At 43.6% G+C, this 18,367-nt stretch overlaps 1 protein-coding gene across 14 annotated transcripts in view; it reads right to left on the bottom strand.

Moving 5' to 3' along the window:
• The window catches only part of CASP8 (caspase 8), a 50,928-nt gene that overhangs the window by 14,151 nt on the left and 18,410 nt on the right, over positions 1 to 18,367 (bottom strand). For 3 of the 14 annotated variants that reach the window (XM_008974179.4, XM_063595535.1, XM_034954798.3), the window contains one exon: positions 3,995 to 4,325. In XM_008974179.4, coding sequence (XP_008972427.1) covers positions 3,995 to 4,299 — 305 coding nt within the window. In that variant the 5' untranslated portion in view covers positions 4,300 to 4,325. Of the gene's footprint in view, positions 1 to 3,994; positions 4,326 to 10,208; positions 13,870 to 18,367 lie in introns of those variants that run through there. The other 11 variants (XR_010109536.1, XR_612196.4, XM_063595538.1 and 8 more) reach the window with 11 other exon arrangements.

The raw sequence follows: 18,367 nt of genomic DNA, 5'->3' as shown, positions 1-18,367 counted from the left end.
AAGGCAGAAGGAGGATCACTTGAGCCCAGGGGTTTGAGATCAGCCTGGGCAACATAGCAAGACCCCATCTCTACCAAAAATATTTAAAAATTAGCCGGGTGTGGTGGCATGCACCTGTGGTCCCAGCTACTCCAGAAGCTGAGGTGAGAGGATCACTTGAGCCCAGAAGGTTGAGGCTGCAGTGAGCTGTGATCATGCCACCACACTAAGAATAAAAACAGAAAATAATTGTCTGTTTAGAAACTGTTCAAGTCCCCTAGTGGCCAGGTCCGTACCCTTTTTATTTTCATAAACCCAGAGGGTTGTGAGGTGCAATGATTGAGCTCAGCGGACCCAGGCTATTGGTGTTGGAGCCTTGGTTCCACTATCTTTGAGCAGTGTTAACTTTAGACATGTTACACATTTTTTCCTCGTCCATAGACTGAAGTTAATTATCCGTAACCACATCATAGGAAGGTTTCGAGGGTTACACAAATAAGTTTATGTGAAGTACTTAAATCAATCTTTGGCAACACACTAAGTGCTCAATGAGTGATAGGTGTCACTATTTCCTAATCTATGCCCATCACATTTATGTGATTGGCACATTTAGGCTGGCACATTTAGGCTCTTGGAATATGCTTGTCGAATAGGTGAACAAAGGAATGTTTTAGAAGTCAGCAAACCTTTCAATACTATGGTGTAAAGGAAAATAATTTTAATACAAAAACATGTTGACTTTAAAATTTAATTAGAAAAGTAAAATTCTGAAAATAAAAATGGCGTAGAAACAGAAATTACTCAGTATTACCATCTGCCTTATCCCCCTTCTCATGGACTCTCTACCCTAGAAGTGTTTATCTAAAGCTTTCAGTTTGGCCAAAATTGGATCTAATCCAAAGCTACTCTGACTCTTTCGCCTTTATTACAAGGTATTTACCCTTTTGCTTTCCTCATTATTGAAGCCTATAGGCTTTCTTGTACCATCACCATTTAGTAATGAACCTGAATAGTTTATAAGATCCTTATTTTATAGGTAGCAATTATAACTGGAAAATAAAATGTCTAGTGTTTTCTTATAATGGTAAGTGGTCACCCTAGCATATTTATTAGCTTCTGGCTAGTATTCAATGATAATGAACAAGCAGTAAGTCAGGATTGCACGGACCCTTTTATCTCTAAGCCAATACATTAAAGATTTTAAGAGAGATCCTGCCTTATTAATAGATGATCGACCCTCCGCCAGAAAGGTACAGACTGTGTCTGGCACTGGCTGTTTGCTTCAGCCCAGCTCATGCGGTAGAAGTGGAACCTTCAAAGGACCAAGATGGTGGGCACAAGATGAGACCCCCTCGGCTTTCCTTGTTCTGGGGCTGTGGGTTTTTAGGACTAACTGGCGCCTTAATGAATAAGTGCCATATAAAGACTTCACAATGCTAGTAAACCAAAGCTATCTAGTGTACTGGTTGAATAGTGTTCTCCCCTCTTCCCCAAAATTCATGTCTACCTGGAATATGAGAATGCGACCTTATGTGGACCCAGGACGTTTGCAGATAAAATCTCATTAAGATGAGGTCATGCTGGCCAGGCGCAGTGGCTCACGCCCGTAATCCCAGAACTTGGGAGGCTGAGGTGGGCAGATTGCACGAGCCCAGGAGTTCAAGACTAGCCTGGGCAACATTTTGAAACTCCATCTCTATAAAAAAATACAAAAATTAGCCAGACATGGTGGCGGGTGCCTGTAGTCCCAGCTACTTGGTAGGCTGAGGTGGGAGGATTGCTTGAACCCAGGAGGCGGAGGTTGCACTGAGCCGAGATCATGCCACTGCACTCCAGCTTGGGAGATGTAGTGAGACACTGTCACACACACACACACACACACACACACACACACACACACACACACACACACAGATGAGGCCATACTGGATTAGGTGGGCCCTAATTCCTAATCCAGTGACTGTCTCCTTATAAGAGGGAGATTTAGACACAGAGAAGGGAACATAGGCAGAGACTGCTGTGCCTCATCTACAAGACAAGGAGCACCGAGGATTCCTCCACCCACCCGAAGCAGGGAAAGGCATGAAAAAGATTCTTCCTCGGAGCCTCTTAAAGGGAACCAACACTGTTGGCATCTTGACTTCTGACTCAGGCCTCCAGAACTATGAAAATACATTTTAAAAACTGTTTTAAACCTGCTAGTTTGTGTTACTTTGTTACAGCAGCCCTAGGAAACTTATACACCCAGAATATCTCTTTCTTTTTTTTTTTTTTTTTTGAGACAGAGTTTCACTCTTGTTGCCCAGGCTGGAGTGCAATGGCACGATCTCAGCTTACTGCAACCTCCACCTCCTGGGTTCAAGCAGTTCTCCTGCCTCAGCCTCCCAAGTAGCTGGGATTACAGGCGTGAGCCACCACACGCAGCTAATTTTTGTATTTTTAGTAGAGACGAGGTTTCACCATGTTGGCCAGGCTAGTCTTGAACTCCTGACCTCAGGTGATCAGCCTGCCTCAGCATCCCAAAGTGCTGGGATTACAGGCATGAGGCACCTCACCCGGCCCAGAATATCTCTTTTTTCACTTAAAATCAAAATGGTCAAGCCTTGGCTGGGCACGGTGGCTCACACCTATAATCCCAGCACTTTGAGAGGTCAAGGCGGGTGGATAACTTAAGGTCAGGAGTTCGAGACCAGCCTGGCCAACATGGTGAAACTCCGTCCTACTAAAAATACAAAATTAGCTGGGCATGGTGGCACACACCTGTAATCCCAGCTACTCAGGAGGCTGAGGCAGAAGAATCACTTGAACCCTGGAGGTAGATGTTGCAGTGAGCCGAGATCATGCCACTGCACTCTAGCCTGGGTGATGAAGCGAGACTCCGTCTCAAAAACAAAACAAAACAAAACAAAAAATAGTCTCTGAGAATAGAAAGACCAGAGCATTCATGGGCTGGGCCATCAGAGGACAGCAGCTGTCAGCCCTGGCTGTGAACCCTTTCCATCTCACATGCCATAGTTATCAACAAGCAAACAGAGACAATGAAATGGGCCCAGAACGAAGGCTTCAGTAGAAGTTTTCTGAAAGCAAAGCTAAAATTGCTTTAAGTAGTGTCCGATAATAGGAGATGTTGAAAGAGAGAAAGTGACAATGTGTTTCTGTTTTTAAAGTCTTGTCACAGCATCATGAAGTTGTAACTGAATGGGGTTTCTCTCTCACACCTTTGGTTACCCACTCTCCCTAGGGTGGGGAGAAGCTGAGTTTTACAGCCTTTGGCAGGATGACCCAATGTGCCACTGTCTTCCTATAGAAGCTTAGAACTGTCATACAGCCGGGCTCACAGGAACTGGGCAGCCTCCGTGGAGACTGCCTAGCTGTATGTGCCAGGCCAGCGGCTTACAGCTCCGTAAAGAACTTTGTCATTCGAGTCTTTAAGTGTGGCAGAAAACCCTTAAATCTCATTGAAAATTTTCATAGCCATCCGCAAGCAGGTGGGAGGGGGATTTCAGGGTGGGAAGCCATGATGCTTTACTCAATGGATGGGCAAAGTAAGCACACAATCTGGATATCGAGAGGCACCAAGATAAGAGAGGAAAAAAATGAGAACACTTAGAAAAACTCTATTATAACTTCAGCATACCTCTAAGTAATGTTTCACTTTGAAAAATAAATTTTTATTTTATGGTCTTAGCATTTCTATAGAATTATATATAAGGCCCCTAAATTTCTTAATCTGGCTCCAGTGGGACATCTTCCCAAAGCCTCCCAAGTGATACTGAATGTGGTTTCTCTCTCACGCCTTTGTTTACCCACTCTCTCTAGGGTGGGGAGAAGCTAAGTTTTACAGCCTTTAGCAGGACCACCCAAGGCACTACTGTCTTTCTGTAGAAGCTTAGAATTGTGGCACTGCTGGGTTCCCAGGCACTAGGCAGGGTACCACAAAAACAAGCCCCAATCAGCTCAGAGGTTGTCCATTCAACCCACACCTCCCAGTCCCACAATGGGAGTTTCCACCCACCTGTAGGCAGAAATTTGAGCCCTGCCTGGTGTCTGAAGTTCCCTTTCCATCTCCTCCTTTCTAGTGTTTAGGTAGGTAATCAGCAAATCCAGTCTATTAATTCGGAAGAGCAGCTCCTTCAGGAAGGACAGATTGCTTTCCTCCAACATTCTCTTTTCCTGGAGTCTCTGGAATAACATCAAGGCATCCTTGATGGGTTCTTGCTTCCTTTGCGGAATGTAGTCCAGGCTCAGGAACTTGAGGGAGGCCAGATCTTCACTGTCCAGTTGTTCCCCAATATCATAAAGATTTCTGCTGAAGTCCATCTTTTTAAAAGGCAGGAGAATATAATCTAAGTCAAAATAAATGGTATGTTCAGATAGGGAAGAAAAGTACCATTTGCTGGCTTGTTCATCAAAGGCTACTGCAACTACTAGATACTGGTCATTGTGCTGTGAGCACAGGAGAGAAAAAAAGAACACCAGACAAGTTCCCTCTTACTGTTTAGGAAGGTAGACATACAAACAAGCCAATGGGCTGGGCGCGGTGGCTCACGCCTGTAATCCCAACACTTTGGGAGGCCAAGGCAGGTGGATCACGAGGTCAGGAGTTCGAGACCAGCCTGACTAACATGGTGAAACCCCGTCTCTACTAAAAGTACAAAAATTAGCCAGATGTGGAGGCATGCGCCTGTAATCCCAGCTACTCAGGAGGCTGGGACAGGAGAATCGCTTGAACCCGGGAGGTGGAGGTTGCAGTGAGCGGAGATTGCACCACTGCACTCCAGCCTGGGTGACAGGGCAAGACTCCGTCTCACAAAAAAAAAAAAAAAACAAAAAACAAGCCAATGGTTAGAGGGTTGTGACCAGAGTGTGGTAGGGATGTAGAGGAAGAAACCTTAACTTAGCCTGGGAGAAGGGCTTCCTATGGGGAAGGGATTTTGGGGAGAATGTGAGAAAGCACAATTCTTACAGGAAACAATTAATGTAAAAGATGGAGGTAAGAACTTTCAAGTCCATTCAGGCAGGCACAAGGAGCTCAATAAAGTAACTACAAAGTGTCTGGGATGGAGAGTGATGGGACAAAGGCATGAAGCTCTAGCCAGGTACCATGTCACAAAGGGGCCGCATTACCATGGGGCGAGGGGTTTAGGCTTTGTCCTGGAGGTGATGAGGAGCTAAGAAAGGACTGTAAAAATGAGAATGACATTATCCAACTGGGAATTAACATTCAAAGTGCAAAGGACAGACTGGAAGACTTAGAAGTAGGGGACGTACTAGGACCTATTAGGACCAACCTCCCATTCAACCCCACCATCAATCCCCAAAGTCCATTATATCCCTCTGTATGTCTTTGCATCCTCATAGCTTAGCTCCCACTTTTAAGTGAGAACATACGGTATTTAGTTTTCGTTTTTTTTTTTCTTTTTTTCTTTTGAGACCCAGTCTTGCTCTGTCACCCAAGCTGGAGTGCAGCGTCGCGATCTCGGCTCACTGCAACCTCCGCCTCCCAGGTTCAAGCAATCCTCCTGCCTCGGCCTCCTAGTAGTTGGGATTACAGGGACACACCACCACACCCAGCTAATTACCTAGAATAATGGCCTCCAGCTCCAAAATTAAATATTTTTAAAGTGACCTAAAGATTTTGAGTTTTTAAGTGACCCAAAACTTTTAGTTTTCAAAGTCTTACTTTCAAAAATATCCTTTCCTTCCATTCCCTGAAAGAAAAATTTTAAAAATCTTTTCCCCCTCCTGATTACAGCAGCAGTGGTTTTTTTTGTGTGGAAATGGAAACCACAGAGGCTCTGGGGACTCATCCCCTACTCCCACCCCACTGCGATCATGTTTGTTCCCTGCAGGGAGCTGGTCCCCAGCCCTACCGGCGTCACCCTCCTGATGACAAACTACCCTCTCACTAGAATGGAAGCTCTGTGAGGGCAGAAACTTTTGCTGGTTTATTTTTTATCCTTATTTTTATTTTTGAGACAGGGTCTCACTCTGTCACCCAGGCTGGAGTGCAGGGCGCGATCTTGGCTCATTGCAACCTCCACCTCCCAGGCTAGAGCCATCCTCCCACCTCAGCCTGCTGAGTAGCTGAGACTACAGGAGCAAACTACCACACCAGGCTATTACTGGCTACTGTCTCAGGCTGCTGGCATGATAATTGTCTGGGCTTTCCTGAATGAATAGTAATAGCTATCTTAGACATGTTCAGTGTAGAAATAATCAGGTCTATTGCAAGTTGGCCAGAATTTCCAATAGATACTGCTGGCACGTGTCAATCATTGCTCTAGGCCCTGGGAATGCAGTAAAATAAACCAACGTGGCCCAGGAGTTCAGGTCTACCCTGGGCAAGACCCCAGGTGGCAAGACCCCAGGTAGCAAGACCCCAACTCTTAAAAAAAAAAGCAAAACCAAAACAAAACAAAAAAACAGGTGGGTAATTTAGCCATCTCTGTCAAAATATAAAATTCACATAAACTGGCCCACAATTTAACTTCCAAGAGTTTTTCCTACATTCATTTAAACAAGTATACTCAAAACCATATACAAGGCTATTCATGGTAGCGTTCCTTGAAATAACGAAAGAGCAGAAACAACTGTTTATCAGCATTAGAAGATTTAGGCAAGCTATTAATCATATTCCAGGGAACTCTATTTGGCTACTAGAAAGAATAGGAAGATCAATGTGGTTGAGCCTGTGTGATCTACATAATGTATTGATCAGTACATATTTTGTGTATTCACAGAAGAGCTCTGACAAAAAATGCACAGGAAGTTCCTTCAGTAATGTTAAAGAAAAGCAGAATTACACACAGATGTGGGCGTGCAGTGTGAGAAGGCTGACGGGTGGAGGTGACAGTGAGAGCTGCTTTATTTCCCATACCTTGCTGCACAGTTTGTACTGTTTGAATTTTTACCATGTACATGTATGACTTATTCTAAAACATATACCTAGTTAAAATCTTTATTTAAAGATCCATTCTTATTCACATGCTGGAGAAGATCTAAACTAGATCTAACCCTGTTTAGTGCCATTAGGTCAACTGTCTTTACAATTTTTAATGCATTCTAACCTCTGTTAAAGTCTCATCTTACAGAATAAAACCAACCAAAGAATCAAATGAAAGCAGGACTTCCTTTCCCCCATCCCTCAATTATTTTTTTCTGAGGATAACAATGCTTAGTGTATTCATTTTAGACAATACAGAAAAGATAAAAAGGAAAATTAAAATTATGTATAATTCCACCATCCAAATATAAATGCCCAGTAATATTTTACTCTTTCCTACCAAATATTTTATGCATACACATTTTTCCTTATATTTGAACACATCATATTTCTGTAGTATAAGTGGATTTTTCCACTGGTAAGTACATCTTGTATTGTAAGTACTTTCCTGTCTTTAGTTTTTCTTCTACAGCATGGGTTTTAATATCTGTAAGGCATTTAATCTTAGAGATGGGCTATAATTTACATAGCCAGTTCCTGATTACATTTAGGATGACCTTAAAACGCAAATCTTTAAGAATACCTCTAATTATTTTCTTAGAATAATTTCCTAAAAGTAGTATTATTGGGTCAAAATGAATAAACCTTTTTGAGGCTCTCGTTACATATTCAATAGCATTTTCTGGCAGTATATAATAAAAATCAATACAATCCAAGGCTGAGATGACATGAATTTGGATATAATAAGATTGGCACACAGCTCCGTCCTCCATAGCCATCTCATCTCACTCATTTCATTACCTTTTCAACAACGTGACAATGCTTTTTAAGTGGTTTCCCCATCAAATCATAACTGACATTTAGAAGGGAAAATGCTAACGTGGCTTCTTCTCTGGCCTAGGTGTTCCAGGATACACTGTCAGATGATAGTCAGCCTTTTCTGTTTTTTGTTTTTTGCTTAAGTTACACATCCCTCTAGTCATAGTACCTAGAAAACAGTCACTTGCAAAGGATTTATGACACCATTAACAACGGGCCATCCAGCACTGTACGGGGAGAGACATCGTGTGGCAGTTCTTGTTTTATGGGACCTAGATTTTCTGCACTAGCATTTCTTGTTTTATGGGACCTGGATTTTCTGCACTAGCTTATGGGCTAGAAACTTTGTAAAGCTAGTATTTTTTAAACAATGTACTTGTATTTTTGGTTCCTAAAAACAGTAAAGTAACACTTGTTTCATAGAGAAAGTACAGAGAAGTATAAAAAGAAAATAAAAATTACTTAAAAACTTGCCATTTGGAAGTAATTCTTTGGTCACATTTTGTGGCCTTTTCCCAATTTTTTTTCCACATGTATATGTAACATATGTAAATTTGAATATTTTGCCATGTAATACATATATTTTATATAATCTCTGCTAAATAGTAAATGTATATGTCTATTTGTATTACATAAGTATATTTATTATTTTATATATTTATGCCCCAAAGTATTTAAATGTAAATATGTGTTTATAATAATCATATAAATAAATGATATATAAATGTTTGTAATCTATATATCCATATAAACATAAAAATATTTTTTAACCTCATTTCACTAAAAGCCTCTGAAGAAACTACTATTACTGTCCCCATTTTTCTGTTGTGAAAAATCACGGCTTGGAAATAAGCTAGTAAGAGAGAGAGCCACAGCCAGATTTAAGTGTCTCACTCAAGGGCTTCAGTGACAGATCACAAAGATTTAGACGTCATTCTACTTGCAGCTGGAAGGCAGTGAAAGAATCTCATGAAGAAAAACATAAAATCATAACTTTTTTAGAGAACAACATTTCAAAAAATTTTATAATAACAAAGCCACAAAAACAGAAGTTCTTAACAAATCCACTATAGGAGAGGGGGTCAGAGCCTCACAAAGGAAGTGCTAGAATCTAGGCCCCAGCATCTCATTCCAGAGTCCCATTCTACCACTGTATTACATGCCACAATTAAACTGCAAATACATTCCATCTCATCACAATCATTCCAGTAATATTCTAGCAGCATCCTAGCTCTTGCAGTGATAACTAAAAAGCAAAACATACATTTGCCATGGGAAGCAGAAACCTGCATCTCATCCGAAGCTTGAGAGAACCTGAAAGCCACTCGCTCTCAGGCCCAAACCCCTAACCGGCAGGTAGTATTGCCACTCCCTCCAATCCAGGCTGGCTGCCTCAGACTGCGGGCTGCCCCGGAACCTGACAGACATCCATTCTGCACGCACATGATGTCCATAACAGGGCGCTGCAGCCACGGCATTCAAACAACCCAGCAAAGGTGTCCGAACCTCAGCAAAACATATAATCCCATCATTTTCAAACAGAATGAAACTTGCAACTTCACCTGTAAATTCTCAACCCCACAAGTGCAGGTCTCTGATTGTGTCTATCTAGTCTTCCCATTATATTGTTTTTTGAACTGTTCTGTATCTTTTAAATTTTTGTTTGTTTGTTTGTTTGTTTGTTTTGAGACGGAGTTTCGCTCTTGTTGCCCAGGCTGGAGTGCAGTGGCACGATCTCGGCTCACCACAACTTCCACCTCCCAGGTTCAAGCGATTCTCCTGCCTCAGCCTCCCGAGTAGCTGGGATTACAGGCGTGCGCCATCATGCCCGGCTAATTTTGTATTTTTAGTAGAGACGGGGTTTCTTCATGTTGGTCAAGCTGGTCTCAAACTCCCGACCTCAGGTGAACCACCGCCTCGACCTCCCAAAGTGCTGGGATGACAGGCGAGAGCCACCACGCCCAGTCTTTTTTAATTTCTTTTAAAAATAAATAATTGAATTAGTAGGACCACATGGGTGTGTGTGTGTGTATGTGTGTGTGCGTTTATGTTGGCAAATGTGTATGTTGGTGGGTATGTGTGTTGGTGGGAGGATAGCTGTAGCAGCAAAGTCAGTTGAGATTTAAATTTTGGCTTCTATTATTTCACAAGTTTGACTGGGATCAGGATGAGGCCTTTATACAAGTAGGTAAACTTGCAGCATTTCAGAAGCTCCTAGGACTTCATCAGTCTAAGCTAGAATGGCCTTCAGATCTGGAAACTGCACGGCCCTCGGCAAGGCTCTCAGAGGGACTGCTACCTCTTACACTAACTTCATGGTTTCCCCATCCACACTCACATACGAGGATCACCTCCATGGCCCCAGGGCCACCCGATGTCACTCTCAGCAGCCTAGAAAACTCCAGAATCAAAGGCCTTCCTCCCAAAAGGCCCCTCTGACCTTAACAAAGAAGCAAATCCTTACCTTACTCTCACGATGGTAGCACCTTCGTCACAGGCCTATCCACTACCATCTGAGCATCTAAGACAAGAGCAAACGTCTAATGAAGGACAGAAGGGCACAGCCAGCCAGCTCTACTTCCTGTTTCGAAACTCCTGAGTCACAAACACTAGAGGGGAAAGAGCGCTTACCACTTGCCCCTGAGTGAGCAGAGTGCCTTCTAAAGCTTCTAAAGCTGCAGGAAAAAGGCCTGGTGGTCCAGGAGACTGCATGCAGGGCACCTGGCCACCTGAGCACTGGCCCCTGGCTGTGACTTTGGATGGGCCATTTTACCTTCGGGGCCTCATTTCCACATTCCAAAACGAGGACGTTGGACTGGATTGTAACTAAGAACACTTTCGTTTCATATTTAGGATTTAAAGATTTTTCTGGGTTCATCATTAAGACTTTAATTTTTTCATTCAATGAATCTTGATGGAGCACCTCAGAGAGGTCTTGAGATTGGACACTGCAGAGCCCTCTCATCTTGGTTCTCAGGGTGGCTGTGAACTTTCAGAGCTAAAGCCCCTGGTTTAGCCAAGGAGCATCTCTGTGGCCCCAAGGTCACCAGATTCCACCCTCAGCAGCCTAAAATACTCTAAAATTAAAAAAAAAAAAAACTCTAAAATGAAAAACCTCTAAAAAGAAAAAACTCTGAAATAAAAAAATTCTAAAATGAAAAAAATCTAAAAAGAAAAAACTCTAAAATGCAAAAACTCTTTGGTAAGATGGTAAGTCCATCTTACCAAAGGTGATCCTTGTATATGAGTGTAGCTGAGGAAACCATGAAGTTAGCTGAAAGATGGGTTTACCATCTTATCAAAGAAGCAAATCCTGGGGCCCTCACCATGTTGGGCTCTAGGGATATACCAGTAAACAAAATATTGCCTTCATACTGAGAGTTAGATGAAATGTTTTCTGATATTAAAAGTAGGAAAAGAAAAGCAAACACCTCTCTTCTTTGAAACTGCCTTTTGTCTTTCCCCAAATAGAATATAAGCTTTCAGAGGGCAGGGACTCATAGCTGAGAAGACTGAACGAAGTATCTGAAAAGGACTCTTCACCAGAGAAGGCTAGGTCAAGATGGCCTCATAATATCAATGCCTGGATGGCCACCGTGGCTCATGCATGTAATCCTAGCACTTTGAGAGGCCAAGGTGGGAGTATCCCTTGAGCATAGGAGTTTGAGACCAGCCTGGGCAACAAAATGAGACACCATCTCTATGAAGAAAAATTTTTTAATTAGCCAGGTGTGGTAGCACGTGCCTGTGGTCCCAGCTAATCTGAAGGCTGAGATGGGAAAATTGCTTGATCCCAGGATGTTGAGGCTGCAGTGAGCCGTGATTGCACCACTGCACTGCAGCCTGGGTGACAGAGCAAGACTTTGTCTCAAAAAATAAATAAATAAAAAAGAAATAGAAACAGAATGAGCAAAATAAAATACCAATAGTATTAATATGCAATAATAATTGCTAACTCGTGTAGTAAGTGATGTATGCATATTATCTCCTTCAAGCCTCACAGTCACCTCTCAAGGCATTATTAATCATTTAATGATGAGATAACAGAGGCACAGAGGAATTACTTACTTGCCTGAGATCGCATAGTTAAAAAACAGTGTACACATACAAAAGAAAAATACATTTTGCAAAGATACAGATAAATTCACGAATCCACATCAAAACATTAGAGAACTGTCTTTGGGGAACAAGAGAGAGGGCAGGAGGGCAAGGGTGGGGGTGGAGAGATAAAAGGAAACCCTTCAGACACGGAAGAGGGGGAAGGGGCTGTGCACCTCAGGGCATCGTGATTCGACAGAATAAAGTACTTAACCCTCGGCCCCAGGGCCAAATGAAAAAGAAAAAAAAGTGGATTGATAAAGTCTTCTGGACTCTCCAAACGGGTCCACAGGAGGGAGACCGTGTATCTGCATTCGAGGCGGCAGGGAAGCTTGGAGGACAAAAAGGTAGCAGAGGAACTGGAGATTGCTCAGAGTGAAAAAGTAGCAAAGTCAGAGGCAACGGCTCAGAGAGAAAACACACAGGAGACCTGGGCCAGGCAGCACCCAGAGGTGTCCTCAGAAGGGCAGATCCAAGTTGCTTCCCCACCCCCACAGCCCTGTTTCTAGAGCAAGTCAAGAAACAAAAATATTGTGGTTTCCTGTTGAAGAGGCCACCTTGGCAACAGGCACTCACCCGCTCCACCCTTTCCTGGCACCATCGCAGTCTCCGAGTCCCCTAACCTGCCTAACTCCACGTGCTCAGCAGGGAAGGGGGTGGGAAAGGCTCCCAGGAAGAAGTTTCTTTTACTTTCAATAACCACCCTGTCTCTTCTGCCTCCCTCCATGGCCTCACTTCCTGTTGAGTTGACTAGCAAATTCAGCAGGGCTTGAAAAAAACACACAAAAGATAAAAGGAGGAGAACCTGTGAAAACACTTCCCTCCAGCAGAAAGGCAGAATCTGGTCTCCGAGAGAAAGAGAAAACTTCACCACAGAAGGAACTGCAGGGTAAAATTTACTCCTAAAGCAGAACAGAGATGACTCACTCGAACAAGAAATGTTTCCTATTTAAAGGAACAGATGCCCAGTTTCCAACCATTCAGAAGAGGGATGTGGCAGACAATTCATGGACGTGCAAACTAAAAACCCGAGCGCTGGACATGCTTTATTGGAAAGCATTTATACTGACTCCATTTAGTAATAATAACCCCTGTCGGTGGCAAGTAATATGCCATTCTTTCTTGCAAAGGGTCTGGGAATAGGAAGCTTCCCTCTGCCTTGATCAAACCTCAGCACTGAAGTCACAGACCAGCCCTCTCCTCCCTCCCGCCGGACTGGGTAAAGCCAGCCCTGTAGCTGAAATGTAGGTAGATTGTTCAGAAAAAAGGAGGAAGTGTTCTGGCTCAGCCCTACTTGGCTTAGCCCTGCTCGGCTCAGCCCTGCTCAGGCTGAGTTCCCATCCTTGGCCATGTTCTCCGGTTTAGTTGTAACCCGTGTCTTTGTAGCATTGATCCTGGAGTGTTGGTGCTACTGAGGTCTGTTCTCCAAAGCTCTGAGCCCTAGACCCTCCCCTGTTCTCTCATTTTTTTTTTTTTTTTTTTGAGACGGAGTCTCGGTGCATTGCGCAGGCAACAGTACAGTGGTGCGATCTTGACTCACTGCAACCTCCGCCTCCTGAGTTCAAGTGATTCTCCTGCCTCAGCCTCCCGAGTAACTGGGACTACAGGCACCCACCAACACCCCTGGCTAATTTTTGTATTTTTAATAGAGATGGGGTTTCACCATGTTGGTCAGACTGGTCTTGAACTCCTGACCTCAATAAATCCACCCGCCTTGGCCTCCCAAAGTGCTGGGATTACAGGCGTGAGTCACCGTGCCCAGCCCCTCCCCTGTTCTCTGCCATCTGCCTCTCTTTCCCATTTGAATTTTTTTTGGGGGGGACGGAGTTTCGCTCTTGTTGCCCAGGCTGGAGTGCAATGGTGCCATCTCGGCTCACAGCAACCTCCACCTCCTGGGTTCAAGCGATTCTCCTGCCTCAGCCTCCTGGGTAGCTGGGATTACAGGCATGCGCCACCATGCCCGGCTAATTTTGTATTTTTAGTAGAGACAGGGTTTCTCCATGTTGGTCAGGCTGGTCTCAAACTCACGACCTCAGGTGATCCACCCGCCTTGGCCTCGCAGAGTGCTGGGATTACAGGCATGAGGCAGCGCGCCCAGCCATGAATTTTTAAAAAGGGTTTTCTGCCCTTTTGCTTTCACATCTTGTACATTTTATAACCAGAACACCAGCAATAACACATTACCTATATGTTGCACCTTGACATGAACTATCTCTAATTCTGGCAGCAATTCAGGGTATTGTTCTCCCATGTTATGGATGAGGAAACTAAGACTCAAACAGTTACATGGAGTCAAACTCAGTCCTGCTGAGCCAAAAACAGAGATTTTTCTATGACATACTAACTCCCTTTCTCCAACACTTCAAATTTGGAATGAATCATGTGGATGGAAGAGCAACAAATTTAAACTAATAGTGACGGATGCATAAAGGGCAGAAGGTCCTTGGTTTCTCAGTCACCTAACAAAAAGCAGTTGGCCTAATAAAGGCACAAGCTAATACTTATCAAACCATTGGCGTATGCCAGACACAGCCACCTAAACTGGCTCATTTCCACTTCTGAACAGTTCTCAGAAGTGGATGCTACGATTGGTCCCATTTTATGGATGAGGACACTGAGGCTTAGAGAGGCTGAAAGACTTGGCCACGCTCAGTCAATGAGTGACAGAATAAGATCTGTTTGTCTCTAAAACCCTGAGTGGTTAGTCACCACCTAAACATTAATGCATAGCCATGAATCTCAATCTGACCCACCTCAGAATTAACTGCAACATTTCTAAAAATACGAGTCTTCCAGCTCCAGCTTTGGAACTCCTATCTGAGCAAAAATGTGGGAGATAAAACAGCTGGAGCACTTAGAATAGTGCCTGGGCCTTCCACATTTCTCAATAAATAGGCTGTGGGTGCAGTGGCTCACACCAGTAATCCCAGCACTTTGGAAGACCAAGGCAGGAGGATCGCTTGAGCCCAAGAGATCGAGGCCAGCCTGGGCAACATAGGGAGACACTGTCTCTGCAGAAAATTTTAAAAAATTAGTCAGTTATGGTGGCATGCATCTGTTGTCTCAAGCTACTCAGGAGGCTGAGGTGAGAGGATAAACGGAGGGTGGGAGGTCAAGGCTGCAGTGAGCTATGATCACACCACTGCACTCCTGCCTGGGTGACAGAGCGAGGCCCTGTCTAAATAAATAAATAAACAAATAAATAAATATTCACTACTATGTTATTTAAGCTCACAACATCTCTAAGATGGCTATAAATTATTAGGCTTACATACAGATGATGCAATTAAATGCAACATCAATTAGCTGACAAATGGCAGGGCCAGTGCATGAACTCAGGAGTGTCTCACTCAAAAGTTTCTGCTCTTAGCCCCTGTACACATCTCCCTGCATGTACCCAGGCCCAGCCTAGCAGAAATGGATGATCTGCTGGAGGCATCTGAGGAGCAGTACTGAGAATGGGGGGAGCAGGGTAGGAGTGGGAGTCTCAGGGCTTCAACTTGTGCCATTTGTAAGGCACTGACCCTAGATTCTCCCAGTCATATCATATATATATATATATGTGTGTGTGTATATATATGTGTGTGTGTATATATATATGTGTGTGTGTGTGTGTGTGTGTGTGTGTGTATATATATATATGACTGATAAGTGAATTATGGCCAGGCACAGTGGCTTACCCCTGTAATCCCAGCGCTTGAAGAGATTGAGGTAGGCGGATCACTTGAAGCCAGGAGTTTGAGACCAGCCTAGCCAACATGGCAAAACCCCATCTCTACTAAAAATACAAAAAAAATTAGTTGGGCATGGTGGCATGTGCCTGTAGTCTCAGCCACTCAAGGCACGAGACTCACTTGAGCCCAGGAGGCAGAGGTTGCAGTGAGCCGAGATGACACCATTGCACTCCAGCGTGGGTGACAGAGGGACACTCCATCTCAACAAAAAATAAAAAGAGTTAATAAGTGAATTATAAACCTCAAGTTGGTTGAATTCCTATTGTGAAGCACAAAGATCATTATTACTTCATTTGCTGTAACCAACTTCTCACCCTCATCTTGAGACATGTGCCTGTGTGACTGTTTATATCAGAATTAATAATGTGCATGGTCCTTAGTCCCAGGGAAGCTGAAAGATCCGGAGGTGTTGCCGGAGCTGCAGGGACATGGAGAGCTGGCTCCTGCCCAGCACAGAATGAGGACAGGTCTGCTTTGACTCAATCTCCAAGTGGTTTCCACCCTCTAGAATCTCAGCTCCCACCTGGAGGCCTGGTCCTGAGACTACTGTGTCTCCTACCATGTCCACCAGCCGGCTGAAAGCAGATTTGGACCTGTAAGTGTCCCTAAAAAAGCCAAGAAAGACCAAACCTCAGCTCAACTGCAACACACCCTTCCCATTCATCTTGATGTGACACCCTTCAAAGATAAACACTCACAGTGAAAGCAAAATCCCCTGAATGTGCATGCCCTTTGTTTGTTGCCAGTGTGGGAGTTTGTATATAACTAACCCATGGGCCAGGATGGTGTGGTTTGTGGATTCAACGGGGCCGCTCCCCTTTCCTTGACTGGCAGCTGGCCTTGGCTACTGCCCTAGACTCCTCCTCCAGAGCGTGGCAAGGGAAGGGAAAACAGATTCCATTCACATCTATCTCATTCCTTTCTGGGCCTTGTAGGGAGAGGCTCAAAGAGTTGTCTAAGACAAAGATTTTAGCAACTGGGATTTTAAGTTTTTCTTTTGGTATTAAAATGATCAGACAGTCATGGGGCATTTACAATTACTGACCTCAATCTGCATACTCTGCAGCTTGTTGATTGCCAATACTTACCCCTTCTGCTTTCTCAGAAAAACTACTGCAGACATGAATCTGTACCACAGATTTAGAAAGGAAGAAATTGAGTTTGTTAGGCTCTGATTCCAATATTCATGTCACTGACCTAGCTTTTCCAGAATTTTTTTTTTTTTTTTTGAGATGGAGTTTTGCTCTTGTTGCCCAGGCTGGAGTGCAATGGTGCAATCTCGGCTCACCGCAACCTCCGCCTCCTGGGTTCAAGCGATTCTCCTGCCTCAGCCTCCCGAGTAGCTGGGATTACAGGTGTGTGCCACCACACCCAGCTAATTTTGTATTTTTAGTAGAGACGGGTTTTCTCCATGTTGGTCAGGCTGGTCTCGAACTCCCGACCTTAGGTGATCGACCCACCTCGGCCTCCCAAAGTGGTGGATTACAGCTGTGAGCCACTGCGCCTGGCCCAGAATTTTCTGAAAGGTTTGGGCATAGAAGAGGTGAGGATCCCCAATATTCTTGAGGCACTATATGCCCATACCCAAGAAATGGGGCACCTCAGACGCTAAGAATAATTGTCAAGAACCATCTTTTAAAATGTATTAATTGTGGTAAAATATATATACCATAAAATTTACCATTGTAACCAGTTTTAAGTGACATCAAGTACATTCACGTCATTATGCAACCATTCCCACCACCCAGGAGTCACTTTTAATGATATAATAACAGTGCATTTGTTAAGCACTGTGCAGTTTTAAAGCATTTTCCCTATTTTATATCATTAGATCCTCACTGGTAACATTTTTTGGTCTCATGGGTAGAAGAGCATGTGTCTTACAGACAGGAAGACGTTGAAGAAACGAAAGCTCAGAAAAGTGAAGTGACTCTGAAGGGCCTACATAGCTACTGTAACCTACATACAGCACTAGTGACTGTTTCTTAAAAAAAAAAAAAAAAAAAAAAAGATCAGGCTAGGTGCAGTGGCTCACATTTATAATCCTAGCACTTTGAGAGGCTGAAGTGGGAGGATCACTTGAGCTCAGGAGTTTAAGATCAGCCTGGGCAACATACTGTCTTTACCAAAAATCAAAAAAATTAGTCGGGTGTGGTGGTGCAGTGGTGGTGCACACCTGTGGTCCCAGCTACTCAGGAGGCTGAGGCAGGAGGATTGCTTAAACCCAGGAGTTCAAGGCTGCAGTGAGCTATGATTGCATCACTGCACTCCAGCCTGGGGGACGGAGTGAGCCCCTGTCTAAAACAAAAAAAAATCAGATGTTGGGAGGGTTATTCCCTGAAACAGATATTTTCTCCATTAGATTTCACTCCTCACTTTCTGTAAAGAAAATTCCTTTTTTTCCCCCTCCATAATAAGTGGATTTTAAGAGTATCTGTGGTAGTAACAAAACACATTCACTACAAAATGAATTAGGCAATTATTTCTTTCCTCAAAACTGTTAGTGATAACACCACGTATTCTCAGTAGATCTAGAAGGTGGGTTATAAAATTAACTTTTCGTGGTTTACAACATATGACACAAAATCCTAGTTTCTGAGAAAATGAGTCATCTCTCACCTGACATGACATGTTGTTGTGGGGGACCAGATGTTCTTTGAGATCCCCCTTCAAAAGATACAGTTAAGAGTGAAGAGACAAACCACAGATTGGGAGAAAATGTTTGCAAAACAAAAGACCGTTACCCAAAAGCGTACAAAGAACTCTTAAAACTCAACCATACTGGTGGATC

This window comes from Pan paniscus, chromosome 13 (assembly GCF_029289425.2).
Source record: "Pan paniscus chromosome 13, NHGRI_mPanPan1-v2.0_pri, whole genome shotgun sequence".
NCBI lineage: Eukaryota > Metazoa > Chordata > Mammalia > Primates > Hominidae > Pan > Pan paniscus.
The sequence above is the reverse complement of the archived record's forward strand: the minus strand, read 5'-3'. Positions and strand labels throughout refer to the sequence as shown.